At 34.9% G+C, this 26,583-nt stretch overlaps 1 protein-coding gene across 3 annotated transcripts in view; it reads right to left on the reverse strand.

The window, feature by feature from the left end:
• Positions 1-37: 37 nt before the first annotated feature.
• Positions 38-26,583, reverse strand: part of LOC123309125 (protein mesh) — a 37,820-nt gene continuing 11,274 nt past the window's right edge. The window contains exons 4-12 of one of the 3 annotated variants that reach the window (XM_044892043.1): positions 25,389-25,695; positions 23,350-23,610; positions 21,694-22,321; positions 18,302-18,912; positions 17,166-17,302; positions 13,943-14,021; positions 11,137-11,676; positions 2,752-2,923; positions 38-336 (exon numbers count right to left, since the gene is read on the reverse strand). In XM_044892043.1, the coding sequence (XP_044747978.1) occupies positions 231-336; positions 2,752-2,923; positions 11,137-11,676; positions 13,943-14,021; positions 17,166-17,302; positions 18,302-18,912; positions 21,694-22,321; positions 23,350-23,610; positions 25,389-25,695 (2,841 nt within the window). In that variant the 3' untranslated portion in view covers positions 38-230. Of the gene's footprint in view, positions 337-2,751; positions 2,924-7,728; positions 8,416-11,136; positions 11,677-13,942; positions 14,022-17,165; positions 17,303-18,301; positions 18,913-21,693; positions 22,322-23,349; positions 23,611-25,388; positions 25,696-26,583 lie in introns of those variants that run through there. The other 2 variants (XM_044892041.1, XM_044892040.1) reach the window with 2 other exon arrangements.

A 26,583-nucleotide genomic window follows, 5' to 3' on the forward strand; every position in this document is an offset into this window, starting at 1 on the left:
CCTTTCAAGCTTTTGAGGTGGAATAAACTCTGAGAAATTATTAAAAAATTGTTTAATCGAATAACATCATGGACATAATGAAATCTTATAATTTATAAAATATATAAAACTATTCGCAACATACACCTAGTCATCAACAAATATAAAAAATTAATGCAAATCATTCTTAACTTTATAATAAGGTACATATATAAATTGAACACTTTTTATTCATGTATTCCTGTACAATTTTAATAAACTGTTGTTTCCCTAGGTGATGATGTTGATTCTGAGAGCACATCATCATGATCTTCATCAACGGCAGTCAATTTTTTTGCAGCTCTTTCCTGGGCTAACCTACAACAAAAAGGTAAACTTTGAAGTAAAACAAATAGATTAATTTATCAAACGCACACCAACAAGATATGCTCAGGGAAAATACTAGATCTACACTAACATCACTAAAAAACGAATAGTAGAATAGAAGTAATAAAAAGGACTTTCATTAATTTAATCGTATCAATTTTTCTATGGAAAAAAAGGTTTGATTTTTTGAACAGCCGTTAAACAATGGTTTTCTTCCTGTTTTGGTGTCTTTTGATTCAGAGAACATTTTAATTACTGAGAAATAATAATGGACCAATTTCACCAGCCAATTTAAATAAAACCCGATGGTATAAAAGCTGCCGTTATAAGACTTCAAAACAGCCTACTTTCTTTTCGAAATAATTAGATATCAGAAGGTAGATCATTGAAATCCTGCTTCGTCCTCGAGTTACAGGGCATTTCTGAATAATGACTGTTTCAATTTCAAATATTTCTCTTATCTTAGTTTACGTTCGAGATATTCGAAAACATTTTATTATCAGTAATTTTTATGTTTTATGTGATATTCCGAGGATATTCTTAACGGATCATAGAAATAAATTATCATTTCATTTATATATGTATACGGGACAGTCGGTGTTTTTTGAAGGGGACACTGAAGGTGTCCCATGTTAAGAATGGAGCCGAAAACCTAAATATCTTTGAAACGATTGATATTTTTGAGAAATCGTTAACTAAATGCTTTTCGACAAATCTACTGCGTTGAAAAATACAGGTTGGGAAACATTTTGAGCATTTATTTTAATGAATTAAAATCAATAATTCATGTAATTTAAGTATTCAGTTTCTTGAACTGTATAATGTTTTTTTTTTAAAACTCCTCAATAACCTGATTTCAACAAATTTTATCATGAAAGTTTTGTCTATTATGAACAATACTAGATGAAATTTGGACAGTATGTTCATCGATCTCAACAAACTGAATACTTAAATAACATGATGTGATTGATATTAATGCATCAACATAAATGTTCAAAATAAACTGCTCCTCATGAGTTAGGGATATTGACTTAAATTACAAAAAAATATAGTTAAAATAAGATTTTTGTAATGAAAATGCATATTGATATGATTTCAAGTTGCAAATTAATTTTAGCCTGTAGGTCTGGAGCATATACAGGGTGGTTAAGAAATACGAGTAAAATAATGAAATTTTATTCCCGGAGAATTCAAGCATTTTAAGACTATCAATACAATGTATGGCCTCCACGGGCATCAATAACAGCTTGACATCTTCTTTGCATACTACACACGAGGTTGTTGAACATTTCTTGAGGAATTTGGTTCCATAAACGGGGCAGAAGTTCTCTCAGATCATTTAAGGAGTCTGGGGTAGGTTGATGATTATCTAATCTTCTTTGGAGCATATCCCGTGCATGTTCTATGCAATTAAAATCTGGTGAGTGCGGAGGTATTGGTAAATGTGGAATACCAAGCTCCTCGCGCGCATTCTCTACTATGGCTGCACGGTGCGGTCTAGCGTTATCGTCTAGAAATTGAAAAGTTTCACCAATAGCAGCGTGAAAATTTGGCACAACATTGTAAATGACATGCTCCCTATAGTGTAAGGCGGTCATATTCCCAGGACAAATGTGTAGATCTGTGCGTCCGTAGAAACATATCCCGGCCCATACCATAACACTACCCCCTCGGAATAGATGGACTTCTTGGACATAGCGACGATTACGGGGTATGCGTGGGATTGTCCATACCCTTATTCTTCGAGAATCTGAAAATCGTCCATATCTGGATTCATCAGTGAAAAGGACACTACGCCATTGATCGATCCAATTGATATGTTGCCTTGTCCGTTCCAGTCTTTGACGCTTATGGTCACGTGTTAATGGAAATCCTCTTAATGGACGTCTAGAACCCAGATTCACCTCTTTCAAATGTCGTCTGATGGTTTCGATGGAAACTTGGACCTCATCTGCATTTTGATGAGTTAAAAACGATTGAATACGATATCCCTAACTCTTGTGGAGCAGTATATTTTTGGCAATAATATTAATTATGTTATAAACATAAGTTTATAACATTAGTCGTTTCCACACGGTAGGTATAGAAAATACAGGGTCTAAAGATTACTACTACAGGTAACATTGCAATTGGCATTGGTTTGTGATAACCAGCATACCAAGCTGTAGATAAAACTAAACGAGACTGTGAAAATAATACGTCTGTTTAAGTGGTTATTTACAGCAATTGTCTAATAACTAACATCGATATTGACATCAAAGAAGAATACCCAGTATAACCTGGAATATTTCAATTATTTTATGACTCATGAAATTTTTTTTTCAGCTTAATTGTTTCACAAAATAGTCTGAAATTTGAAGTCGTTAAATGAATAATGGAATATCCTGATCGAATCAGTATACTAACCTCTTCTGCTGGTCCATTGTGAGTTTTTCTTGGTTCTGTTGATCATTTTGTTCTGCTAGCTTCTGCAGAAATTTGTAACCGAAGTAAACTAGCAGCAGTATGAGAGGAATCATTACTGCCAAAATTATTCCATACGTTGTTCCTGCTTGCCTCAGGGAATATTCTTCTTGTCCTGATAGAATGGAATTATCTCATGAAATATATGTTGAATAAAGTTACCTTCAGTTTCGAATAATATTCTTTTTTCAATCAGATAATATAAGAAATTTGAATTAAAAAAACAAAAACAATAAGACTATTCCAATTGAGATTTTTCGGTCGATCTGTATCTAAATGTTCAACTACTCAAAATTAGAAAAATGATATCTATTCAATCCACTACCAATAGCCAATAGTTACAGAACCACAAATCATAAAAGCCATGATCTTTCGATATGAAATAACTCCAATATCCAGGGACGCTATTTCATGTCCGATGGTTTTCTTAATAGCTTATTCAACGAAAAAATTGCCCTGTTTATTGATTACCACATCAAAGTATTGCACACTAAAGACTCTTGAATATTATTTCGAAGAAATTAATTCAGAAATATGAAACCCGCTGATATAAAATCAATAAATGTTACGATCTGAATCGCACTAGCAAACTAATATGGATCACTCAAAGTACTACCAGAAATACCATTTCGTCGAGAAAGAGTAGATGCTGACCATGGTTTCGGCCTCATTTGACCTCGTCAGAGCAACACAACTCGAACCCCGACGAAAATGGAACGATATCTATCAGTAGCCGGTATAGTGCAGAAATACCTACACCCTAGCGACATCTGACAGGATACGATAACCAACTCAATTCACTTTCCTAACTCTCAGCATCAGGTGGCAGTATTTGCCCAAAATACTGCAATGTTACCATCTGAATCGCACTAGCAAACTAATATGGATCACTCAAAGTACTACCAGAAATACCATTTCGTCGAGAAAGAGTAGATGCTGACCATGGTTTCGGCCTCATTTGACCTCGTCAGAGCAACACAACTCGAACCCCGACGAAAATGGAACGATATCTATCAGTAGCCGGTATAGTGCAGAAATACCTACACCCTAGCGACATCTGACAGGATACGATAACCAACTCAATTCACTTTCCTAACTCTCAGCATCAGGTGGCAGTATTTGCCCAAAATACTGCAATGTTACCATCTGAATCGCACTAGCAAACTAATATGGATCACTCAAAGTACTAACAGAAATACCATTTCGTCAAGAAAGAGTAGATGCTGACCATGGTTTCGGTCTCATTTGACCTCGTCAGAGCAACACAACTCGAACCCCGACGAAAATGGAATGAATTTATGGTGAATGCATGCTGCTATCTTCGATTTGTTGCTCTGAAGAGGTCAAAGGAGACCGAAACCATTATCAAGATCTTCTCTTTTTCGACGAAATTGTATTGTTGATTTTACATCAGTGGGTGTGTTATGTGTCTGAAGGCGATTTCCATTTACGATTATTTCAAAGTATTCCATTTAAGCGTACCAAGTTTCATGGAAAACATATAGATATGGAAAAATTTGTTAAACCAATAGATATTAATACGGGCTCAAAATCAGATTCAATTAATTTTTATTCACAAATTCACAAGTAAATTTCCCATTCTAGGTGCAATGCAATTTTTCGAATGAATGGCTCTTTCATTTGCTTTTCTCATCATTTTTCTTTTCTTCGAGTGTGATGATAGTCAAATTGTATTAAAGCTCAATATCATTCATCAACTATCGTTGACTTATTCAGGAACAACTATACCCCGATTTTGTTATCATCATTTTATACCAATGGAGGCCAATTTGGAGATGTTATTTCTTTCAAAACATGACCTGTACCTTCTGTGAGTTTCAATCCTGTATAACTTTGGTTTTGGTATTGAATATCATCAATCAAGTCACAAGGCAGTATGTCAGAATAATCAATAGGAAGGATGCATGGTTCAAAAGTTCATTGGAAAAGGAATAAAATAGGGAAACTGGGTGCAGTGACAGTCTGTTCCTCAATCCCGTTCATTTTACCTGGAGTGACTAGAATATAAGGCAAGGTAATTGTGGAATAGACTGTCTAAAGTGTTCAAAATAAAATGACTGATTTTTCAACAATTTTATTAAACAAATACAAAAAATATTACAAATTGAATAATGACAGGCTATTCCACATGAAAAATTCAAATTATGATAAATAATATAACAATCATGACTACATATTATATTTCATTGTTTACTTGGTCCGAAAATTTTCTTTGCAAATATCACAACTTGTAGTAGCTATATAAGGTTTTCAATGAAATTCAGGTGTCTCGACTGATTACATCAGCATTTTTGTGTCTATGTTTTATATACTTCTGAGAATTATTTTGAATAAGTAAATCAAAACAATTGATCTAGGCTGTGTGTGCAAGCTCAATATTTAAAAACAAGCTGCTGAGATGAAGAAATATCGCAATATATTGAGATTGTTATTGGTAAGAATGGAGAACCCTTTTTTCATGACCTGGAAAAAATTGGGAAAATAGCTTTTGACATTTTTGCAAAAATTAATAATTTAACATTAAATAATGCAATGGAAATATTCAAACTAGAATATTATAATATTTCCTATGAAATGAGCGTATAGAAGAATGAAAAGTATTTCATCAACAAAGAACTCCTCAAATCCATGGAAGCAGATGAAAGTTCAGTGGGGAAACTCGAGTATCATGACACACGGGGGCCTCAAAAAATACTTATTGATGACTAAAATCAAAGAAAAACTCTGCAGGATGACCAGTTTCTATATTTTTATGGAATTCTATTTGGAAGGAAATCAATGAAGAATAGAAAAAAAGTCTTCCATAAATGAAAAATCCAAATTTGAATCATTATGAAATCCACAAACGAAAATTGAGTTGAATTTTCACAGTGCATTATAGGTAAAACTCAATCTTCGAAAAATGAAATTTCAGAGAAAAAGATACCGATTGGATTAGATGCATCAACAGCGTGAACCCTCTTATCGTTCTTGTAAAAGGATTCTTTGCCCTTTCGAAAATCGGAAATTAGGAAGATTAGATGATCTATGAGTTGTAAGCTGATGTCTATTAGGGAACCGTACAATGTTTCATGAAATAGTTGGGGAGCCGACGATGCTAAATCGGGATTTACACGAGAGTTGTAGAGACTTAGTGGATTTTGTAGATTAGATGGTACAAAGAAAAAAAGGTTCTATGATGTATGCACTTTCAGCGGTGGGGAAAGCGTCTGCAGGTTCTCAAAGATGTAAAAAAATCGTCAGGTGTACATACTCGAGCGTGTCAGATTAAGATACTGTATATGCCCTACGTATCTCTGATAAGGAATTCATATTGATCTGACACTTTGCGCGGTGGGACTGACCGTACGGAAGAGTTGAAAATGGTGAAAAAAAATTTCGAGGGTGTCAGAGTTTTAGAGGATATGTAAATTGCACCCAAAGGAAGCTACTTTTCAGAGTTGTATCAAGTATGATAATTCAGACGTGGCACAAGGTCACAGCGGTCCTTTTAAAATGCAAAAAAATCATTACTTGTACCTACATACTCGAGTGTGTCAGATTTTCATACAGATGGTTAATATCGGTGTTGCAGTCGTGTTGACCCATTAATCTGACACAAATCAGTGGGGTTTTCTCAATCTGACAGTTTGAAGATGATAACAAGGCATTTTTTTTTAATTTCTCCCCTCCTGTACCTCTAATCGTTTCTGTATTCATCATGAAAGTTGTATGTAATAAAATTCTACAAAACTTTTGTCTGAAGCAATTTCACATACTTCTTACCGTTTTCGAGTTAGAGAGCTATAAGGGCGAGTAGCTTAGCCACGCATGCGAAAGGCCAAGGACAATGTAGAAACCCAGTCTAATGTACATCCATCGCTATATATCTCAAGAGCGTTCGAAAGTAGAAGATGAAGCAATTACTTCGGACAAAATTTGTAGAAAATGTTATGCTCTACAACTTGTATAATGAATGCGTAAACAATATGAAGCCTAGGAGAGGAGATAGTTTAAAAAAAAACTAATTTTTGTGGCCTTTATGACCCATTTTAATTGTTTCGGCTTGCTGAAACTGTCAGATTATATTTTTTCCGTTATTCTTGAATTATTAGCTTCAAAGTAAGAAAAGAAGCCACCGAGTTCGAGAATGAACACGTGACTTTTTTTTGCAAGTTTGGCGCACTCCCACACATTTTCTTCAAGCTTATATTGTCAGATTAAGAGAATATATATTTTCCAACATGTAGGTAATTAACCACAGATATCTTAATCTGACACGCTCAAGTATATACCTACAATGATTTTTTTTACTATTCTGACAGGCTGTCCTAGAAAATTTCCCCTTTATACAGGTCTAATTTTTGGTAGAGGTACTCTACATGGTCCGAAATATATCCTCCTCTTATATTAATCTGACACGCTAGAGTAAATCCCGAATTTCCCTCTTGGGTTCCCCAACTATAACTTATAATAGTAACAAATAAGAATTTCACTATTCAACCACTGATGGTTAGAGAACTTATCGCTTGTTATTTTCAGGTTATTAAGTTTACAGTTGAAGGAGCTTTGACAGCATTGGATGGAAGTTTGAATCCTCCACGTATTTTCTGAAGGTTTTTGAAACATAATCTACAAAATTCACACCATGCAAGGAAAAAAACTAATTCATCTGCATTATTTGGTTTTCCATCCTACGTTAACCAGTTTTTATGTCAGCAATGAATATGATGTAGATCTATTGAGATAAAAATAACTCAAATTGATTGACTATGATGAGATTAACATCATCTATCTGATTTAAAGTTGGACAAGGAGTTCAAATATTTTGTGACACAACTAAGATGTTTTTAGACATCTTAGACACAACCAATCTCCCTTTGAGCTGAACACACTCGATAGGATGCATAAACATACCTGAAGCATTACACTGGTATGCCAAAATTATCTTAAAATTTCGTATAACAAGTATGTAGGTATCCATATCAAAATATAAGAACCCCATTTTCTATAAAGATTACTAGAGAGAACTCAGAAGTTGTCCTAATTGGTCACCCTTGAACATGTTAGAATGGTTCGGAAAAATCATAAGTATAAATGAAATGTTTTTTCAGACATCTGAGACTATGGTACTTGTTGTAGGTGGTCTTGTTTTCTCAATCTGAGCATAGCCATCAGAATCGAAGACATAGCCATCACGTGTGAACCTCGGACTATCCATCATATTTTCATCCAGATCGAAAGGTTTATTTTCGAATTCGATATCTGGTCTACCAGGTAACGGTTCATGTGTTCGATATACTTTATCGTATGACCGTCGTTTTTTCGAATTAAGTGTTCCGGTCGAACCGGAAGAGACAGGACTTGACACTGGTGAAAAATCACCATCTTTAGTCGGACTTCCGATACTGGCAAGACTCAATTTAGAACGACTCTTAGCTCTAACCAAAGAAAGATTTTTCGGACCAAGTTCTGGATAAGGCTTTTCGTAATAGTTATGGTAATATTTTCTCACTGCGAATAGCACACAACACACTAAAGGTAAAATGACAAGGAGGATCAGTCCAGCTGTCACCGCAGCATGTCGCAATGAGTATTCTTCAGCACCTGTTGAACAGATTGTCTTGACAATGTATCGAATGCGAACTCAATGGTTAGTCCAGAAATGATTAACCACAATTATAGTATGGCTCCGGAAAAATTCCCTGGATTTTTGCTTTTTTTGGTTTTGTGAATCTTGCCGAAAAGCTTCAAAGGGCATTTTTGTGCTTACCAATGTGATTTCCACTGTTTTAGTGACTGATTCTGACTGTGGTAGGAATATTTTTTTTTGAATTAAAATCGAACATACATGATGTACTTATATGAATAGTTGCGAAAGAATTTAGGGGGTGATTCCTTGTCAAAAAATAGGGTCTGCCCCTCTTGCTTAATTACAGCCTCCTCAAGATGGCGCTCGAAAAGCTTAAAAATGAATTAATTAAATCAAGCAATTTTATGCGCGCGAGAAGGCATTAAATGAAAAGGCATTAAAAAATGGAAAGGGGTAGAAAAATCCACCCCTGAACCTTGTTTTTTACTTTTTTACATATTCATATTTCACAATAAAAAAAATAATTATGGATAGATTGAGCCATTCTTAACCAATGAGATTAATTGTAATTTCTTGCTAAAATTCATGGTTTTTGAGAAAGAAACTAATTCATCATCATGATAGTGTGAGTAGCAGAGGGTGGAATTATTTCCGAACTAGAATTTATCTAGTGAGCGGATATCATTTTGTTTTATGACAAGTTAATAGTTTTGATTAGCTTATTTGATTCAGTGACAATTATTTTTTGATTTGGCTTATCATTTTCATCAAAGATTATAGAGTATACAGATGGGAAACGAAGCGACTAAAGTGATATGAGCGCCATCTGTGTGTCAAATGTGTTTTTAAGACGCCAGGATTGGTTAAATTATTAATTTGAGTGCCATTTGCAGAAACATATGAAATGTTGAAGATTTCAGATGGCCATTTTGATCAAAGGATGAGGTGTTGAAAGTTTTGATTCTCGTACCGCTCTTTGTTTATTTTGCTCGTCCTAGTTGTCGATTATTGTTGTCTAATTTCTTGGTGAAAACCCCAAAATATCGTAAGAAAATTATTGAATGGTAAAGAACTGTGGATCAAATGATAAAATTTTCCGAAATAAAGTTTTTTACTCAATAACTAAGGAAAATGGAATCGTGAGTATTAAAACTAGTAACATGTGAATCGGTCATTCAATGTTTTTAATTTTCAGTGCTCCAAAGTGGATAAAATTTTCAGGACGTTAAGAAAATTACATCAGTAAACACTACTGACCACACAATGTGCAGTAAACATTTTACTGCAAGTCAATTGAAAACTGCAAATCAACGTAAATTGTTGTATGCAGTAAACATCCCTTTCATGAAAGGCCCTAAGTGAAAATTATGACCTTTATAGGTCCATTCAATGATTCTCCATGGCTACTCTTTCAATATATGTATTCAGAAATGCAAGGGTTTTATTGATTTCGATTTGGGAACCGAGTGACTGTCAAATTGTAGTTTGGAAAGTCAAAGTTTTGTGAAACCTGCTGGTAGTGTTTTGTTCATTAATTAATCAATTTGTTTATTGTTCATGAAGAGACCATATCATAAGGAAATCATAAAAAAGCATAAAGAAACTATACTGACAGGCTAGCATACAGGTCTTGTATACCTCTGTAAAGTTTTTTTTTATTGTGGTTCTATAAATAATACCTACATATGTTAAGAACTGAAATGTGTATTTTATGATGGTATATTAAATTTTGGTTCATTTGTATATCGTACAATTCCAACTAAGTTTATTAATTCAAAACAACACAGAAATAACCACGTATAGCAGATCACCATATAGATACTTTTGTGTCCTAGTCAAAGCTCTATTTGTTGTGCAATTTTTGTAAATTTTTTATAAATTGCAAATAAAAATATAGCACACCAACAGCGCTTTTCATTGATATTAATTAATTCCAAAGAATGTTCAGATGAAAACCAACATCCAACATCGTGATCACAAATCAAAACCATACTTTTTTTTTTGTCGCTCAGGATGTTTGTTTTTGCCTAAACAAAGTCGATATTGAATAATAGAATTTCGATAAAAGGCATAAAATTCGAATTTCGTGCACCTTAATTATAAAACAGAAAACCGTTAATAAACAGTTTTTCTGTGTTGACAGTAGGTTTACAACGCCATCTTTATTGTCAAGTGTGTTTTCACTGACCAAAATGTCGGTTTTTAGTACTAAAGTAATGAGGGCGTTTCCTATCTTTCTACTTTATAATCTTTGATTTTGAGATTTTTGTCACATATTCACTAAGATGACAGAAGACACAAACGCAGAAATGACCGATATGCACTTTGTTTACGGTCTTTGTGAAAGCATCCAGAAGATATGATGAAATGTTCCCTGAACGTGTGGCTCCACATCACAGTAGATTTATACAAATTCACCAAAGAATACAACAAAAACTACGAGAAAATGGTAGGATTTTGGTCGTCAGCGCGAGATTACAATTCCAGAAATAAAAGAAGTACTACTAAATCTTGTAGACGAGCAGCCTGACATCAGTACTAGGAAAATTGGCCGGCAATTTTTGACAAGGAATCACCCAATGAAGGTTTTCGCAACTATTCATATATTCCCTGTTTTTAACTCGTACATGGCTGGCTCAGAAAAACAGAAATAAGAGTCAAGCTTCCAAGGAATTTTTCTCGAATCTCGCTTCCTTATCAGAACTGGACTAATTATCAGAAAGAAAAAAACTTACGCAAACATTCTGTGAATCCATATTCAGGAAGATTCCATTCCCCATTCTTCATGCATTCTCTTCTTGGATCCCCGTTAAGGACGAAATCTTGAGCACACTCGAAGCTCACCTTACTGCCAGGGGTGAAAAAGAAATTGGACTTCCAACCAAACCTTGGAGTTTCTAGAACTCCGCAGGAAATGGTCCGTTGACTGCTGGCCTCCCTTATAGCTTTCAATCCGGATTTGAAAATAGTGGTGTAGAATGCGCAATCCTTATTCAGAGTCATTGCGTAGTCGTACAAACATTGGTAGTCCTTGTTCGAGCAAGCCTGATAGGCTTGGTCGATGTAGTAGGTGGATATGTTCGACGGTAAGATATCTTTGATGTTCATACTGAATTCAGGTGTGAAATCGAGGTCATTGTAATATGCAGCTGTTCGTCCGAACTCGTTGATGAAGAGGGATTGTCCTCTTTTCATATCTTCAGAATCGTCTATCATCCACAGTTTGCCGAAGTTATCATAGACACTCTGCATATCGTTTATGTTGGTGACTATAGCTGAAATATTAAATTAATATTATCATAAATGATTTCGAAGAAACTCATCATATTATTATTATTACAAATCTAACAAGTTATTACTCGAGCTAAAGCAATTTGGTAGTGTAAAGCATTTGCAAATGTTCTTTAATAAAGTGCAAACTGTGAGTGATCCCCTACGGATCTCAAGCAGATCTAACAGCACCAGACTTCTTTCTTTGGTGCTATTCAAAATCTTGCGATTACAACAAACAAACCATCCTTCGATTGGAATATTTGACGCTACACTGTACTGAGGATTGGACAATGATCCCGAAACCGGTCTACAGTTGCGTTTAAGTGCTTGACTTCTCTGGGTTTCCTACGCTCTTTCATTATAGAAGGAGAGTCAGAGCCAAAAAAAGTCTCTGAATTTCTTAAGCCTGGTTTTTTCTCAGGTGATTACAATCATAATATACAATAAAATGCTGCGGTCACTCAAGTGGATGTTAGAACATGTGCCTCTGGTGCGCGATCAAACATGTCGTGATCACCGACATAATATAATCAATTTCTTAAGGCTGAAACTTTATTAATTTTTGTTTTTTGGTATGTAAATCAAAATTATGATAGTCAGTCAACTTCCAATCGGGACACAGCTGGTCAGTCAGCCTTAATGTGCGTAGCGCGAGGCGTAGCGTCGTTTAGAAGGGTGCAATTCGTTTATTAAGCGTGAAAATTTTTTGTAACTACTACTGACTATATTATTAATGAATAAAATGGTCAGTCAGCCATTCCGTAGAACAACGCCCGTCAGTCAGTGGATAAAAAATTAAATTTTTTTCGCTCTCTATAGATATTACATCATAATCATTCAAAGTAACACATTTATTTTAATAAGGTACTTCCATGTCGCATTTGTGCCTTAAAATCTCAGAAATAAAATTCGTTCGAAATCAACAGTGTACTCAACTAACGCAGGTATACGCACAGGTAAGAACTCCTTGATTTTCAAACATTTTTAACTAATATTCATTTAATTCATTAGGGATAACAAGCTATAAATAATCATCACATAATTCATCATCTGAATCTTTCATATCATTATTCTCAGTACCGTGATCTGACACGTCAAGCTCTGGTGTTGCAGAATGTAAAAAATAAATAAATTTGTGATTGTTTAATTCAGATAAAGATATTTCTATACCTGTATTTTCTTGTAAAGGTTGAATAATATCATCCTGTACAAGTTTTGGTAATTGATCGCCTTTGAACCAATCACACTCATATTTCTCATCCACCAATTTCCAGCCGTAGTCAGTAGGAGATAGCTCCGTTGGAATTTGACGGTGAGCATTACGCCAAATATTTGTAATTTATCTCGCTCTTAAGAACTGCTGCATCAATTCTGACTGGCATGGTGGCATACTCGACCCATCTACATTGATTATTTTAATTTTAAAACGATCGTTTGTGATACTAAGACATTTATACGTCTTCGAAAATCAAACGAATCTTGCCTCGTCAATTGATTTAATTTTTTTCAAGACATACAAATGGAAAACAAATCCTTGAACCCTATTTAACATATTATTCTGGTTGCTTTCATCTGCAAGTCCAAGGTCAGCGAATGTTTTTTGAAAATCTTCCCTCTGCTTCATTATCTGCAGAGGTTTTTTTTTACCTTTCTCCTAAAAAGCTGGGTTAAAATCACTTCCAATTAGAGCATGCAGTCCAGGAAGAGCATTGCAAACAGAATTTCACAATTTTTGATGCATTCTATGGACATTAATCATCCTTTGATGATTCCTAGTCCCAACTTCTATCTACGCGCATTAATGCTGACTGACCAGCTGTGTCCCGATCGGACGTTGACTGACTATCATAATTTTGATTTAAATACCAAAATACAAATGTTTATAAAGTTTCAGCCTTAAGAAATTGATTTTGTTATGTCGGTAATCACGACATGTTTGACCGCGCACCAGAGGCACATGTTCTAACATCCACTTGACTGACCGCAGCATTTAATTGTATATTATGATTGTAATCACCTGAGAAAAAACCAGGCTTAAGAAATTCAGAGCCTTTTTTCGGCTCTGGCTCTTGGACTATTATTAGCTTGCATTAATGGAACGACAATTCTTCGGAATTGGAGGAGTACTGTGTACTCCATTTTCACTTATAGAGTATCGTTCCGTTTGGTGCCTTATACGGACAGTTTGTAGTTGAAATCATAAGACATCTTAAATTTTGTTCATCAATCGGAACGTACATGACGAATAATGGAAGGCAGAATACTCACGTTTTCTTGTTCCATCTGGTACAGTAAAATCATCGGTCATATCGAAACTCCAGTTACCGAATAGTCCCAAAGTTTTGTTCTGAAATTTAATATTATCTCAATAACTTCTTTATATATGTTTTTTTAAATAAAGGCCATTAATGGTGCGGCAAAAAATGGGTAGGATATTCTGATGGTTTAGAACGACATGTGTAGCGACGCAGGAGTTTTCTTCAAATTCAAGTACATTTCGCCATTCGGGAATAGTTGGACGAGATGACAAGTTGACCAAACAAGAGCGAATCAGTTAAAATAGGGAAAAATGTTGAAGTCAATGAATATAAGCAACGGAATGGTGTGATAACAGATACTCCAGAAGTTAAACTCCCTAAATCCAATACAGGGCGATTCTTTGACTTTCAACAGAAAATTCCTGATATCGAAAGAAACACTTCTTCCTTTCACCTTTTTTTCCAATAAGGCTCGAAAGGATGCAGGCTGTTCAAAATACATAAAGTGCAATACAGTCGTTTTCAAAAAAGATTTGATCAAATGGAATGATTTTTGCAATCAAGGCTTTGGTAACTTGAAAAATGTTTTTTTCGAATAACGACAAATGATTTCATTTATTCCATCTTGAAGCATAAGTTTCAAAGTAGTTTTCTTTCAAACATGTAGCCTATACACTGAGAAAAATGATACGGTTTACATTTAATAAATATTTATTTGATCCGAATTTATTCACTATAAATTTAATAAGTCGATAATAAATAAACGTGATTTCCCTCACAGAAATTCAGAAATTTCAGATATTTATAGTTAATGAGAAATTTATTAAAGCCTAATTTATTTGGTCCAAATATTGTTTATTTGATAGAAATAAATATCGTTTTGTTATCTTAGTCTAAACCTTCATTTCCCAGAAATATATAGTTTATAAATAATCTATTTATTTTTGTTAACATCAAAAAAAAATTATTTGCCAGCTATGAAATCATTCTCGACTTGTCGAATCTTGTCGATGGCAAGCGTCTGTATTGGTCAAGCAAAGCATCGGTTCTAGTATTCAGTCTACTATTGAAATTTGATGCAATACAGGGAGATTTCCAGATTAATCTGAATATTATAGATCCCTGATTTTTTTTTTGTGGCTTGAGAGTTTGAACAAGCTTATTAGAGCGGTTTCTACAAATAATTTCTTGTCTATGGTGTTAAAAAGAGTGAGTGGAGATAGTGGAGTGAAGTGAAGTGAAGTGGGTTCAGTGAGTGTTTTTAATTATGTGGAGAACATTCTAGAGGAGGAAGGATTACCCCATTCGAAAAAGGTCAATTTTTTGAGGATTCAATCAGACGCAGGAGAAGGTTGATTATTTTTTATGGTGCTGATGATATGTCTATGACTTATTTTGTATTTTTTTTTATTTTTTTTCAAATTGAGTGATAATGATAATGATACATGTCAAGCTTTTTCGAATTTGTCATCTGTAATAATAAATTAAAAATAAATGTATTTTCATTGGAGAGTTTTGATTATCCTTTTATTAATGGACTGAATCCAATATAAGTTCACCTCTCTACAAACCTGATAATAACTATTAAGAAAGTTCATTATTACTAATAACGAAGCTTATTTTTTATAAACGAAAAACTCAATTCATTATTAATAAATATATTTCAATATATTAATAAGAAATATTTATTTAAGGATATCCAATAAAGCATTTATTTCTGAAAAATAAAGATTCATTACGCCATATTCGAATAAAGCCCATATTACGTATTAATAAATATGCATTATAGTTAATAAATTGTTTTCTCAGTGTACCTATTAGGTACGATTTTAAAGATATACTTATTTTATATCAACAAACACCTACAGAATTTCAAATATAAAATTATGCTTCCCCCAAATCACTCCAGGAACCGCTATAGTGTTCGGAATATGATTTTTTATTGATGTGATGAATAGTGTCTTCATTATGACCATCACATAGCATAAAAATGCCAGAAATTCAGAACACTTCTTTTAAAAATTAGTTAAAAATATAAATGATATTTGAAAATAAAAAATATCCATGAAATTCGAAAAATTAGGTACTTTGGGTGACTGCAACTCTGTTTAAAAGATCCACAGAATTACATATTTGCTACGAGGGATAAACACGCGTAACATAACCTTGAAACATAAAACATTCCAAGAAGATATAGCAAAGAAGGTGCAATAGTAGATCGGCCAGGCTAAACGCAAATTGAGATGCGTATAGCCTGTGATGTGACAGTACGAGTAGTTCTTTGGCAATAGCCGTCCGAAACATCTGTCCAATAGTCGGTTTGAATGCCTTCCAACAGCAAATCCAATATGGTTCCCTTTACGGCAGCAGCCTACATTTAAAACTAGCGTCATCAGGAACCAGATAGCTGCAACTATAAAGAGAAGAATTCTTGCAAACGCTGTTCGCCTTGAAATGTTGTGATTGTCTCTCAGCATTGTCCAAATGCGAATAAAAAACGGCTCCTCTAAGGGTTTTGCTTTGGAATTATATCCCTGGATGAATCATATGTTGACACAAAAAACAAGGAGATTTGTCAATTCTCTCACTTAGAAGCAAGATTGCCATGGAGATTAGAGCCCAATATCATTTTGAGAGTCCAAACGTGCTTCTCATTTTTTTCTACTGCCAGTTCTACAGGCTGATGAAATACTCAGCAGACTTTGATTCGATGCTCAGTTGGTGGATCCCAGAGCTCTTGTGACGCTCAAACAAAACTTCCTCTTGTATTGCAATCGTGACGATGGGATTACAAACACTCTCTATACAACTCTACCACAGTATATCTAGCAAATAATGTGTGGTTTGAAGCGCATTTCTTGCCAAGAATCCTATGAGGTTTTCCTTGGCTTTATAACTTTGGACTTTGTTTTCCTTGTCCCACAGAAGCTTTTGGCCTAATATCACTTCAAAGTATTGAATCTGCCTCACCCTAAATAAATTAGTGAGTTCAACGTTGCAGGACATTCTTTTCCTAGCTAAGAGCACCATTCAGATATTTCTAAGATTCATTGGGGATTTGAGAATCTATTTTATTTTATTTATTATTTGTTAATATCAATTCATTTCAGTATCACTCTTGTGAGTCTGTGATATATGGACAGCAATTTCTGGAATATAAGATATCAAACCGAAATTGATGCTCCCAATATGATACAACTTATACATTCCTGAATGATAATTCTTTAACTCACTATAAATGTCCAAGGGAGGAAAACTCTTGCGCTCATGAAACCCAAGCTTTCCACCACTTCAACACCAGCTCCTGAATCGAGCATGATGATCACTTCTGATTGATTCAAATTGTATGTTGGTGTATAGACTGTTAAACCTGAAAAAAGAAAATCAACAGTAATCTCCAGTTGTGAAGGAGGAAGGCAAAATTTCGAGGTTCATTTTTTTTCTGGTTCAATTTACTCCTTATACTTAATTATAATAGTGATATGCATAATGGAATATGTTCATCCCAGAAACATTCAATTCAAAAATATTTGTTTGGTTTTCAGCGAATTTCATTGATAGTAAGGAAAAATGCAAAAGTATTCACCAGTAAGAGAATATATTAATGTCAAGAACATCAAAAAATTAATAATATTCTGAGAATTTTTTCTTCTTGTCAAAAATACGGATTATTACTGACCACTAGAGTTCTGGGTACATACTGTTCCAGGTGGTTGGAATATTATATTAGCTTTCGGTGTAGCATATTTTTTAGTCTTTATCATTCTCAGGGATGAATGAAACACTGAGATTTTAACGCACAATAACTCATTGGAATTATCATCACAAAGTTTCACGACAGAAAGTCCAAGCAAAGATGTGCAATTAAATTTTAAAAAATATCAGTAGATGAGCAATACGGGTTCTAGACCACTTTCTATCATTTGCACATGTGAATTCTCATAAAGAATTTAGAGGTCTTAATCGACCATGATCTATTTGACCTCACTACGTCTATGATCTTTTCGAATATGGCGTTTTTTGGCGCGTTTCGAATTTCCATGATTTTCGGGATTTGAACATTCACGTTATTAGCTCAGCGTCTTAACAATTGAACCGTTCGAACAGTTGGCACTGATAACTCGTATGAGCTGAACAAACAGCTTTGAAGAGAAATTATATTGAATCTGTCTGTTTAGATGTCTGGAGCTTTGTCTAGCTAAGTTGTTTAGGAGCTGTATGTATGCCTAGCTATCTCAATGCCTTCTTTCATAGTAACATTTCAACAATCAATGATAGATTAAAGCTCCTTCTGAATACTGGCAAATGAAAATAGATAGTTTGAAGATGAAAATAATGAATCAATGTCAACTTAAGATGACTTCCTGACCTGGAAAATGTTGGAACTTCAACGAAGGCCTATCGAAGAAAAGCCTCTTCTCCTTGTTGGCAATAACATCTAACCTATATCTCCATCTGGCTTCTTTCGGTCTTATTCTCACTTCAATGATTGTGGACGAGTTACCTCTAACAGCTATAGAGGTAAGCTGTGTTGCCATCACCTCTTTAAATTGATTTGGAGGCATCTGTTCGAATCTTGCCTGAACTTCCAACCTTTGTGACGCAACGTTAGTCTTGACAAGAACAAACTGCCCTTTTCCGTTGAAAGTGTACTCTAGCCCATCGAAAGTAATGACGTGGGGATCGCCGTATACCCCGGCAACAGCAGGACCTTGGTAGGCTGTGCAGTCTTGGGTTGGCCTTCTTTCGAATCTGAACGTTTCGCAACCTACGGCTTGGTTGTCTTGCCAGCGACAACAGGCGAATTTGGGGATCATGTCATGGTACCACTGAGAGAGAGCAGGAACTTTCGTTGATTCCGTGTAAGGATTCAAGCCGAGATTATGGGATCGCCTGGGATTGGAACCACCTATCTGGTCGTAAGACAGCATCAGGAAGTTATTTTTGTCGTAGCAGCACTGCTGTTCGCCTCCCTCATTTCTGAAAAAAAAATTGATGATACAAATCTGCCATATGACATGTATTTTAGTTTTTATTCAGAATTGATTTTGAGGAATGTAAATTTTGGCCTATAACTGGAAAATAAAAGAAGATAGAGGAATGCAGTTGATGGCTTTATTAGTTAATCGAAAAAAGACGAACGTAATGTACCATTCATTTTCCTCTATCTCGTTGGGTTAAGAAGTTGTTGTTCAGGTATCACCAATTTTTCCCACCCTGTACATCATGACTCAAAAACATTTATACTTCATTCAAATTTATTTTAGCAGTCGGTTGGCCATGAAATAATTTTCTCAAGTTTTTGTAACTAGAACGGAGTAAGGTTGGCACTCATGAAATGTCGTTAATGTCATAACGCCGTTGCCACAACTAATATCAATTTTTATTACGAAAATTCGAAAATGCCGAAAGAGATTGAAAAAAGAGACAGGGTTTCAGGAAGTGCTATTTAGAATTCAGGTCCGCTCATTCAAATAGTTATACTCTGATATTCTAAAATCCACAATAGGTCAGACGATAGCGAACATATTCAATGTAAGAGAATTTATATAATGTTTCATCTGAATCTAAAAAACTTATATTTCAGCTGAATATTTCCACAATCAAAAAGATTGTGAATGAGGAGTATGACAAAGAATATCCTTCTATTGGGAGACCCAAAAAAGTGGTGGCATTTGGGAATTTTATGTTTGAGTGAATTAATACGAAAAGTTTACTACAGGATTTTCGATAAATGTCATCGGAGAAGAAGTTCCCTGAAATGGATTTTTCTATTTTTCATTTGACTAGTCCTATACAATGTAAATGTCTTAAGGTACTAATAAATACCTAATTATTATTATTACATCAATGTATTAAGATGAATAGCCACAAATACGCGCAAGTTGCCCTGTTTTTTGTTTATTCATGTGAATTTTTTTATCAACGGTGATGTTGCATCTTAACTTGAAACTTCCTTCAACTCCTTTTACTTATATTGATGCAAGATGATTTTTGTTGAAGAATTTAACAATCTTGTAATTATCTGTTAATTCCTTCGGGAGATACCCATTCCCAACCACTGCATCATATGCATTTCATTTTCGGGTTAATATTTTTGAAATCTACAAATGATGTAAGCCAAAGAAGATAACGAACATTAACTCTCCTCAAGCTAGTGCATATTATGATATTATACTGATCTCTTGTATTTTCCATGCAAATAACTGGATTTGGTATGCCTTCAATCAGTTTGTATAAACTTCAATTATGTTCGTCATATATTTTCCGAAGAGATTCGACATTGTGATAAAATACGTAATAACAGAAACTTTTACGTAGAACGGGCAACATAGCGTAGATTTGAAACCCAAAAATGTTTTGACAAGCTTCATAACCCCACATTTTCGTACTATACAGAGTGAAATGTGTCAAATTTCCATAGCCCAATAAAGTTGAATGAAGTATACGTTTCACAATACATATACACCATTCACTTTTATTTTAGCACTCGATTGGCCATGGAAATTTGACACATTTCACTCTGTATACTATATAGTTTACGAAAAGAAGGGGTTATGAAGCTTGTCAAATATTTCTGGGTTTAAATCAACGCAATGTTGCTCGTTCTACGTAAAAGATTCTGTTATTACGTATTTTATCACAAGGTCGAATCTCTTCGGAAAATATGAAGTCGAAAATATGTGACGAACATAAATGAAGTTTATACAAACCGATTGAAGGCATACCAAATCCAGTTATTTGCATGGAAAATACAAGAGATCAGTATAATATCATTATATGCACTAGCTTGAGGGGAGTTAATGTTCGTTATCTTCTTTGGCTAAAGTTTGAATACGTTACATCAGTTGTAGATTTGAAAAATATTAACCCGAAGATGAAATCCATATGATGCAGTGATTGGTGACGGGTATCTTCTCAAGGAATTAACAGATAATTACAAGAATGTTAAATTCTTCAGCAAAAATCACCTTGCATCAATATTTGAATAGGAATTAAAGGAAGCTTCAATGAACTTCACCTTTGAACAAAAATTTCACATGAATAAACAATCAACAAGACAACTGGCGCGTATTTGTGGCTGTTCATCTTAATACATTGATATAATAATAATAATTAGGTATTTATTGGTACCTTAAGACATTTACAATGTATAGGACAAGTCAAATGAAAAGATAAAAAACAAATTTTCGGGAACGAGATTCTACGATGACATTCATCGAATGAAAATCCTGTAGTAAACTTTTCGCATAAATTCACTCAAACAAAATTCTCAGATGCCACCACTTTTTTGGGTCTCCCAATAGAAGGAAATTCTTTGTCATCCTCTTCATTAACAATCTTTCTGATTGTGGAAATATTTAGCTGAAATATAAGTCGTTTAGATTCAGATGAAACATTATATAAATTCTCTTACATTGAATATGTTCGCTACCGTCTGACGTATTGTGGATTTTAGAATATAATATCAGGGTATAACTATTTGAATGAGCGGATCTGAATTCTAAATAGCACTTGAAACCCTGTCTTTTTTAATCACTTCCGGCATTTTCGTAATTAAAATTGATATTAGTTCTGGCAACGGCGTTATGACATTAACGACATTTCATGGGTGCCAACCTTACTCCGTTCTAGTTACAAAAACTTGAGAAAATTATTTCATGGACAACCGACTGCTAAAATAAATGTGAATGGAGTATTCTTTCTTCTATTTCAAGAATAACCGTCATAAATATTTTTGTGGCGATTTATGTAACTCACGTTGGTAATCCTGAGCGAACACAGTGTAGGGCATTCTCCTGATAGTAACACAAGGGGTTTGAATCTCTATCGCAATCAAAATCTGGCATGTATCTCCCCTTATCAACCAACGCCTGTTGTAAGGTGCATGGACATTGGGGAAGTTCATGTGCGAAATTACTCAGGTATCTATCATCTTTGATCCAGTTGTCACACAGCACCATCGGCCAATTGTCTCCATACATCCTCTGCCATTGTGGACCGAAGTACCAGGCTAGTGGAATCGGCCTACTCCATATTAGGGGTGTTACTTTGACACTAGTATTTCCTACAGGTACTGAATCAGTCAAGTTAATCTGAATAAATCCGACCGTTATGTCTTGCTGGAATCTGTTGTCATTCAACCTATACTGAGATGGGACAATAACGTATTCCCCAGTATTCTGAACATTCGAAGCCAACTCTGTTATGTATACGAACTGTGGTGATACAAGGGTCTCTCTGTAACCCCACAATGATATTCTTATGTTTGCGTTTATGTTCGATGTCAAATTCTTGTTTTCCCAAGATATACGAATTTCTGCTGGGGATTTGTCGTGGTACGTCATGTCGGAGAAGAAAATCTTCTGCGCAGCCATAGAAGGTGTTTCTGAAAGAGAAAAAAAAATTTAATTCCCTAGACGATAGACGAGTAGAAGAACGTACAAGGAATAATAAAATGGAGAATTCTCCTCAATTTGTGTAATCACTGCATATGCAAGTTTGAACTGAATAATTATGAGTTTCATTAATGATTTTTTCAAATGCGGAAACTATTCAAAATCATTCTCCAAATATGAGGTTTTGAATTTTAATCGATTGATTTCAAGTTCACGATTTGGCAACAGCGCCTACTAGAAAATAAAAAGAAAAATGTCCGATCAACTCGTTATAAAATAACAGCTGTTGATTTACAGGCGCGTACTTACTGGCGAGCCTCAACTGCAATCGGCCATAAAAATCCCATAAAATTTTACGGCCTTCCTCGTTCGTCGCAGACTTCATAGACAGCCTTCTTTGTCTATCTCATCAAGATAATGTATTTGTTGTCCTTTATTATCAAGGCATATTTCAGTCGATGTTGCCAACTTGTGCAATTGAAATGAAACGCTTTAAATTTCAAATACCCATTTTTATTTTTCATTTTTAAGTGCTTAAAATAATTTGTTTTGGGAAACGGTTGAAATGATTATTTCAAAATGTGACGTTTCGAAGATATTTCATAAAAAATGCATCATTTTCGTCAGAAGGAGTATTCCCTATTCTTATGGTATGGAAGGCTATACCTGTATAAAAACGAAAGATAATTTTTTAGTCTTACGCCCAGTTATAGGAATGTCCGTTAAAATTCAATGCTCTATTAAAATTTTAATCCTCCGTCATTGCCTTTCAAAACGAAAGTTTTTTGGTGAAATGACTTACTTTGATGAGTTATACTTCCTGTCAAAATAAAACATAATCTATAAAAACACTCCGTATATTCGTGTATATACTTCATGTGGTAAAGAAGATTAAGAAAATATTCAGGTGGTCCATTATACGTGAACTTGTGAATTCGATCGTCTGGTTAAAGTCCCAGATAACGCAATCTTGAGAAATTACTAGTTGTGAAAATTAAACCATGTACTATCTACTTACCTACAAAATATCTTCCTTTCCACTTGAATCTTTCGTTACCAACAGCTATTTCGAATCTCACCCAACCCTCAGCCATCAGAGGGGGTTGCACACAAATAGCTCGATTTCTGTTGACCACAACACCGACCACAGGAGGAGCGATATCAAAAATACAAGTAATTTTTTGATGAGGATCAAAGCAGGGACCTGTTATGTTAACAATAGTTCCTCCCAACATGTTTCCACTTTCAGGAGCAAACATAAGGTCCAGGCGTCCAGCATCTGAAAACATATGATTAGAAGGAGTATCAAGTAAAATATGATTTTTGGGTTTCTATCACAATCTTTGAAATTTGAAAAATTCTGCTAATTCAACAGGTATATATCTCATATCTTTTCTTTTTTGTCCAAATTCACATTGTGCTCCTATTTTTATTTAATCACACTAATTAGATTCATTGTGCTAATGCTCTTATCTATAGGTATCATTGATAGAGCCCATAAAAAGTCTTCGAGGACTTGAAATGATAATATTTTTTCCTTCAACCCCAATTGTCTTAAAATTGGGCTGCTTAGCCCTCCCACATATACTAAATGTTCAAAACTATGTTATTCTGTAATATGAAATTTCCAGTGAAATAAAGAAATAATATGGTATAGAGTATGGCGGAATAGATAAAATAGACCAGAATTGATTCGATATGTGAGGCTCTATTTAAATGTTTCGAAAACAGTAAAAAAATATTCCTTGAATTTCTCTTGAGTTCATTTAAATATTCTGACAAATACGTTCAATTTGGAGTGTTTGTTGCAAGTCAATAGACAGCAATCATAATTTACATACTTATCACCCATAATTAAGAATTTTCCAGTTAGTTCATTATTCCTCCGACGTGTTTTTCCATTTTCGTAACACATAATCTGTGAAAATATGTCCCTTCCTCGCGTAGAAATTGACGCAACATTGATAAAAAATGACTAATTTCGTATTAATTGCTTCGGTGTTTGAGTACGAATTATAGACTGAATATCATGTACACAGCTGTCGAAATTTGTTTCGAAAAGTACCAAATTGAAAAACAAAATAGATTTTTGGGTCGGTTCAATTGTTGATTTCATTATGTGTTCAGAAAAATGGAAGAACTTTTACATGGATTTACAGCCTTTTTATAAAGAGGCGATTGTCCTTAAACAGTATTAGTTGCAGATTCGCGGCTCGCTAAAAATGTTTAAGTACGCTTGTTCCCAGGAACAAATGCGATATTATTTCAACTAAATCGGAAACCGAAAATAGGCTCGAGTTATTAACCGAGATAGGAGACCCACCTTCACGGGTCTAATTGCCTTCAAAAACAATGAATATGAATTTTATACATACCGAAGCCAAGAACTTTACACTTTACTCTTTACCGTTTACCCTGTACCCTTTACGCTTGACCATGACTCTTCACTCTTTACTCATTACTCTTTACCCTGTACCCTTTACGCTTGACTCTTTACTCTTGACTCTTTACTATTGACCCTTTACTCTTTACTCTTACTCTTTACTCTTTACTATTTACTCTTTACTCATTACTCTTTACCCTTTACCCTTTACCCTGTACCCTTTACTCTTGACTCTTTACTCTTACTCTTTACTCTTTACTCTTTACTCTTTACTCTTTACTCTTTACTCTTTACTCTTTACTCTTTACTCTTTACTCTTTACTCTTTACTCTTTACTCTTTACTCTTTACTCTTTACTCTTTACTCTTTACTCTTTACTCTTTACTCTTTACTCTTTACTCTTTACTCTTTACTCTTTACTCTCTACTCTTTACTCTTTACTCTATAAGTCAAATCTCTGTTTTGGTCTCTTCCGAACAAATAGACTTCTAAGCGAAACCTCTAAATCATCTGATTTTCCACCTTCCAGTGGAAGGACATAGTGATGTCCTTTATATACCTTACGAAACTAGTATACAGAAAATTCCACGGTGGGTTGATATGTACTCCGAGAATGTCTATAATTGGCCCCACCGTGGGACACCCTGTACACCGATAATAATCGAAAAACGTACCTATATCCTTGTTACAAGTACCCAGCAGAATATTTTCATCTATTCTGAATATATGTCTTCCCGGAAAACCATTAGCGTATCCTGTCGCGGTGAGATCCCTAATCACTGAATCTTGACTGTACGGCTTGTATTCGAAACTTCTGGTACCATTTCCCGCGTTGAAGCCTACAAATGCCGGAGTACCACCTTCTCCTGTAGTGGTATCTCCCCTCGCTTCGGTATGTGTTGTCCAGCCTAGGTTTAGATAGTTGAATATGGCATACGTGAAAACTTCGTCAGTCACAAGAACCAGTTGGAAGGTATTTGTCTGAAAAAAGGAAAAAATATATCAGGGTGCGTATTTTCGGAACCAATTGATCGGTCAAGGATAAGATGAATTAAAAGACGTTTTTTAGTTATGTAGGGTTTCAATAATGATATGAAAGTATTAATACCCAGGTATCAAGGTCCGTCAAGAAATAAGAAAAATTTAGGATAGCGTTCCTATAAGAGATGCTCATGGAGTTATTCTAACTGATGATGGTAAAATTCTCGAAAGATGGAAAGAAGGAGCATTACTCTCAGGTATTGAGCGAAATAACGACTCGGATTTATCCATTTTAGACCGGCTCCCCGCGTATAGTCCGATGACATCGCTCAATGACGAAATCTCAATGTTGGAAATCATAAGTGCTATGAAAAATATGAAAAATAATGAGTCACCAGATCTAGACGGCGTTCCAGCGGAGATATTCAAAGTCCGGGATGAAGGCATTGTCAATAGTCTCCTAACACTATTCCGCAAGATCTGGGAACAAGGAGATGTGCCACAAGACTTCAGAGAGGCTTCAGTTATCAACCTCTATAAGAACAAAGGCGATACGTCAAAACGCGACAATTACAGGGGCATATCGTTGCTTAGCGTGGGCGGTAAAATTCTCTCGAAGATTATGGCTAATCTTCTGATTCCACTCTTAGAAAAGTCCCAGTGCGGCTTTCGACCCAATCGAGCTACGGTGGACCTAATTTTTACACTGCAACAGCTGCAAGAGAAGGCCCGTGAACAACAATCAAGGATCTATACAGCCTATATCGATTTTAGTAAGGCCTTCGACTCGGTGAATCGGAGTGCGCTATGGAGAATTATGGGACGCTTTGGAGTACCCGAAAAATTCTTAGCAGTGTCTAAAAGCCTTATTTATACTAACAACACAGC

The sequence above is a fragment of the Coccinella septempunctata genome, chromosome 3 (assembly GCF_907165205.1).
Source record: "Coccinella septempunctata chromosome 3, icCocSept1.1, whole genome shotgun sequence".
NCBI lineage: Eukaryota > Metazoa > Arthropoda > Insecta > Coleoptera > Coccinellidae > Coccinella > Coccinella septempunctata.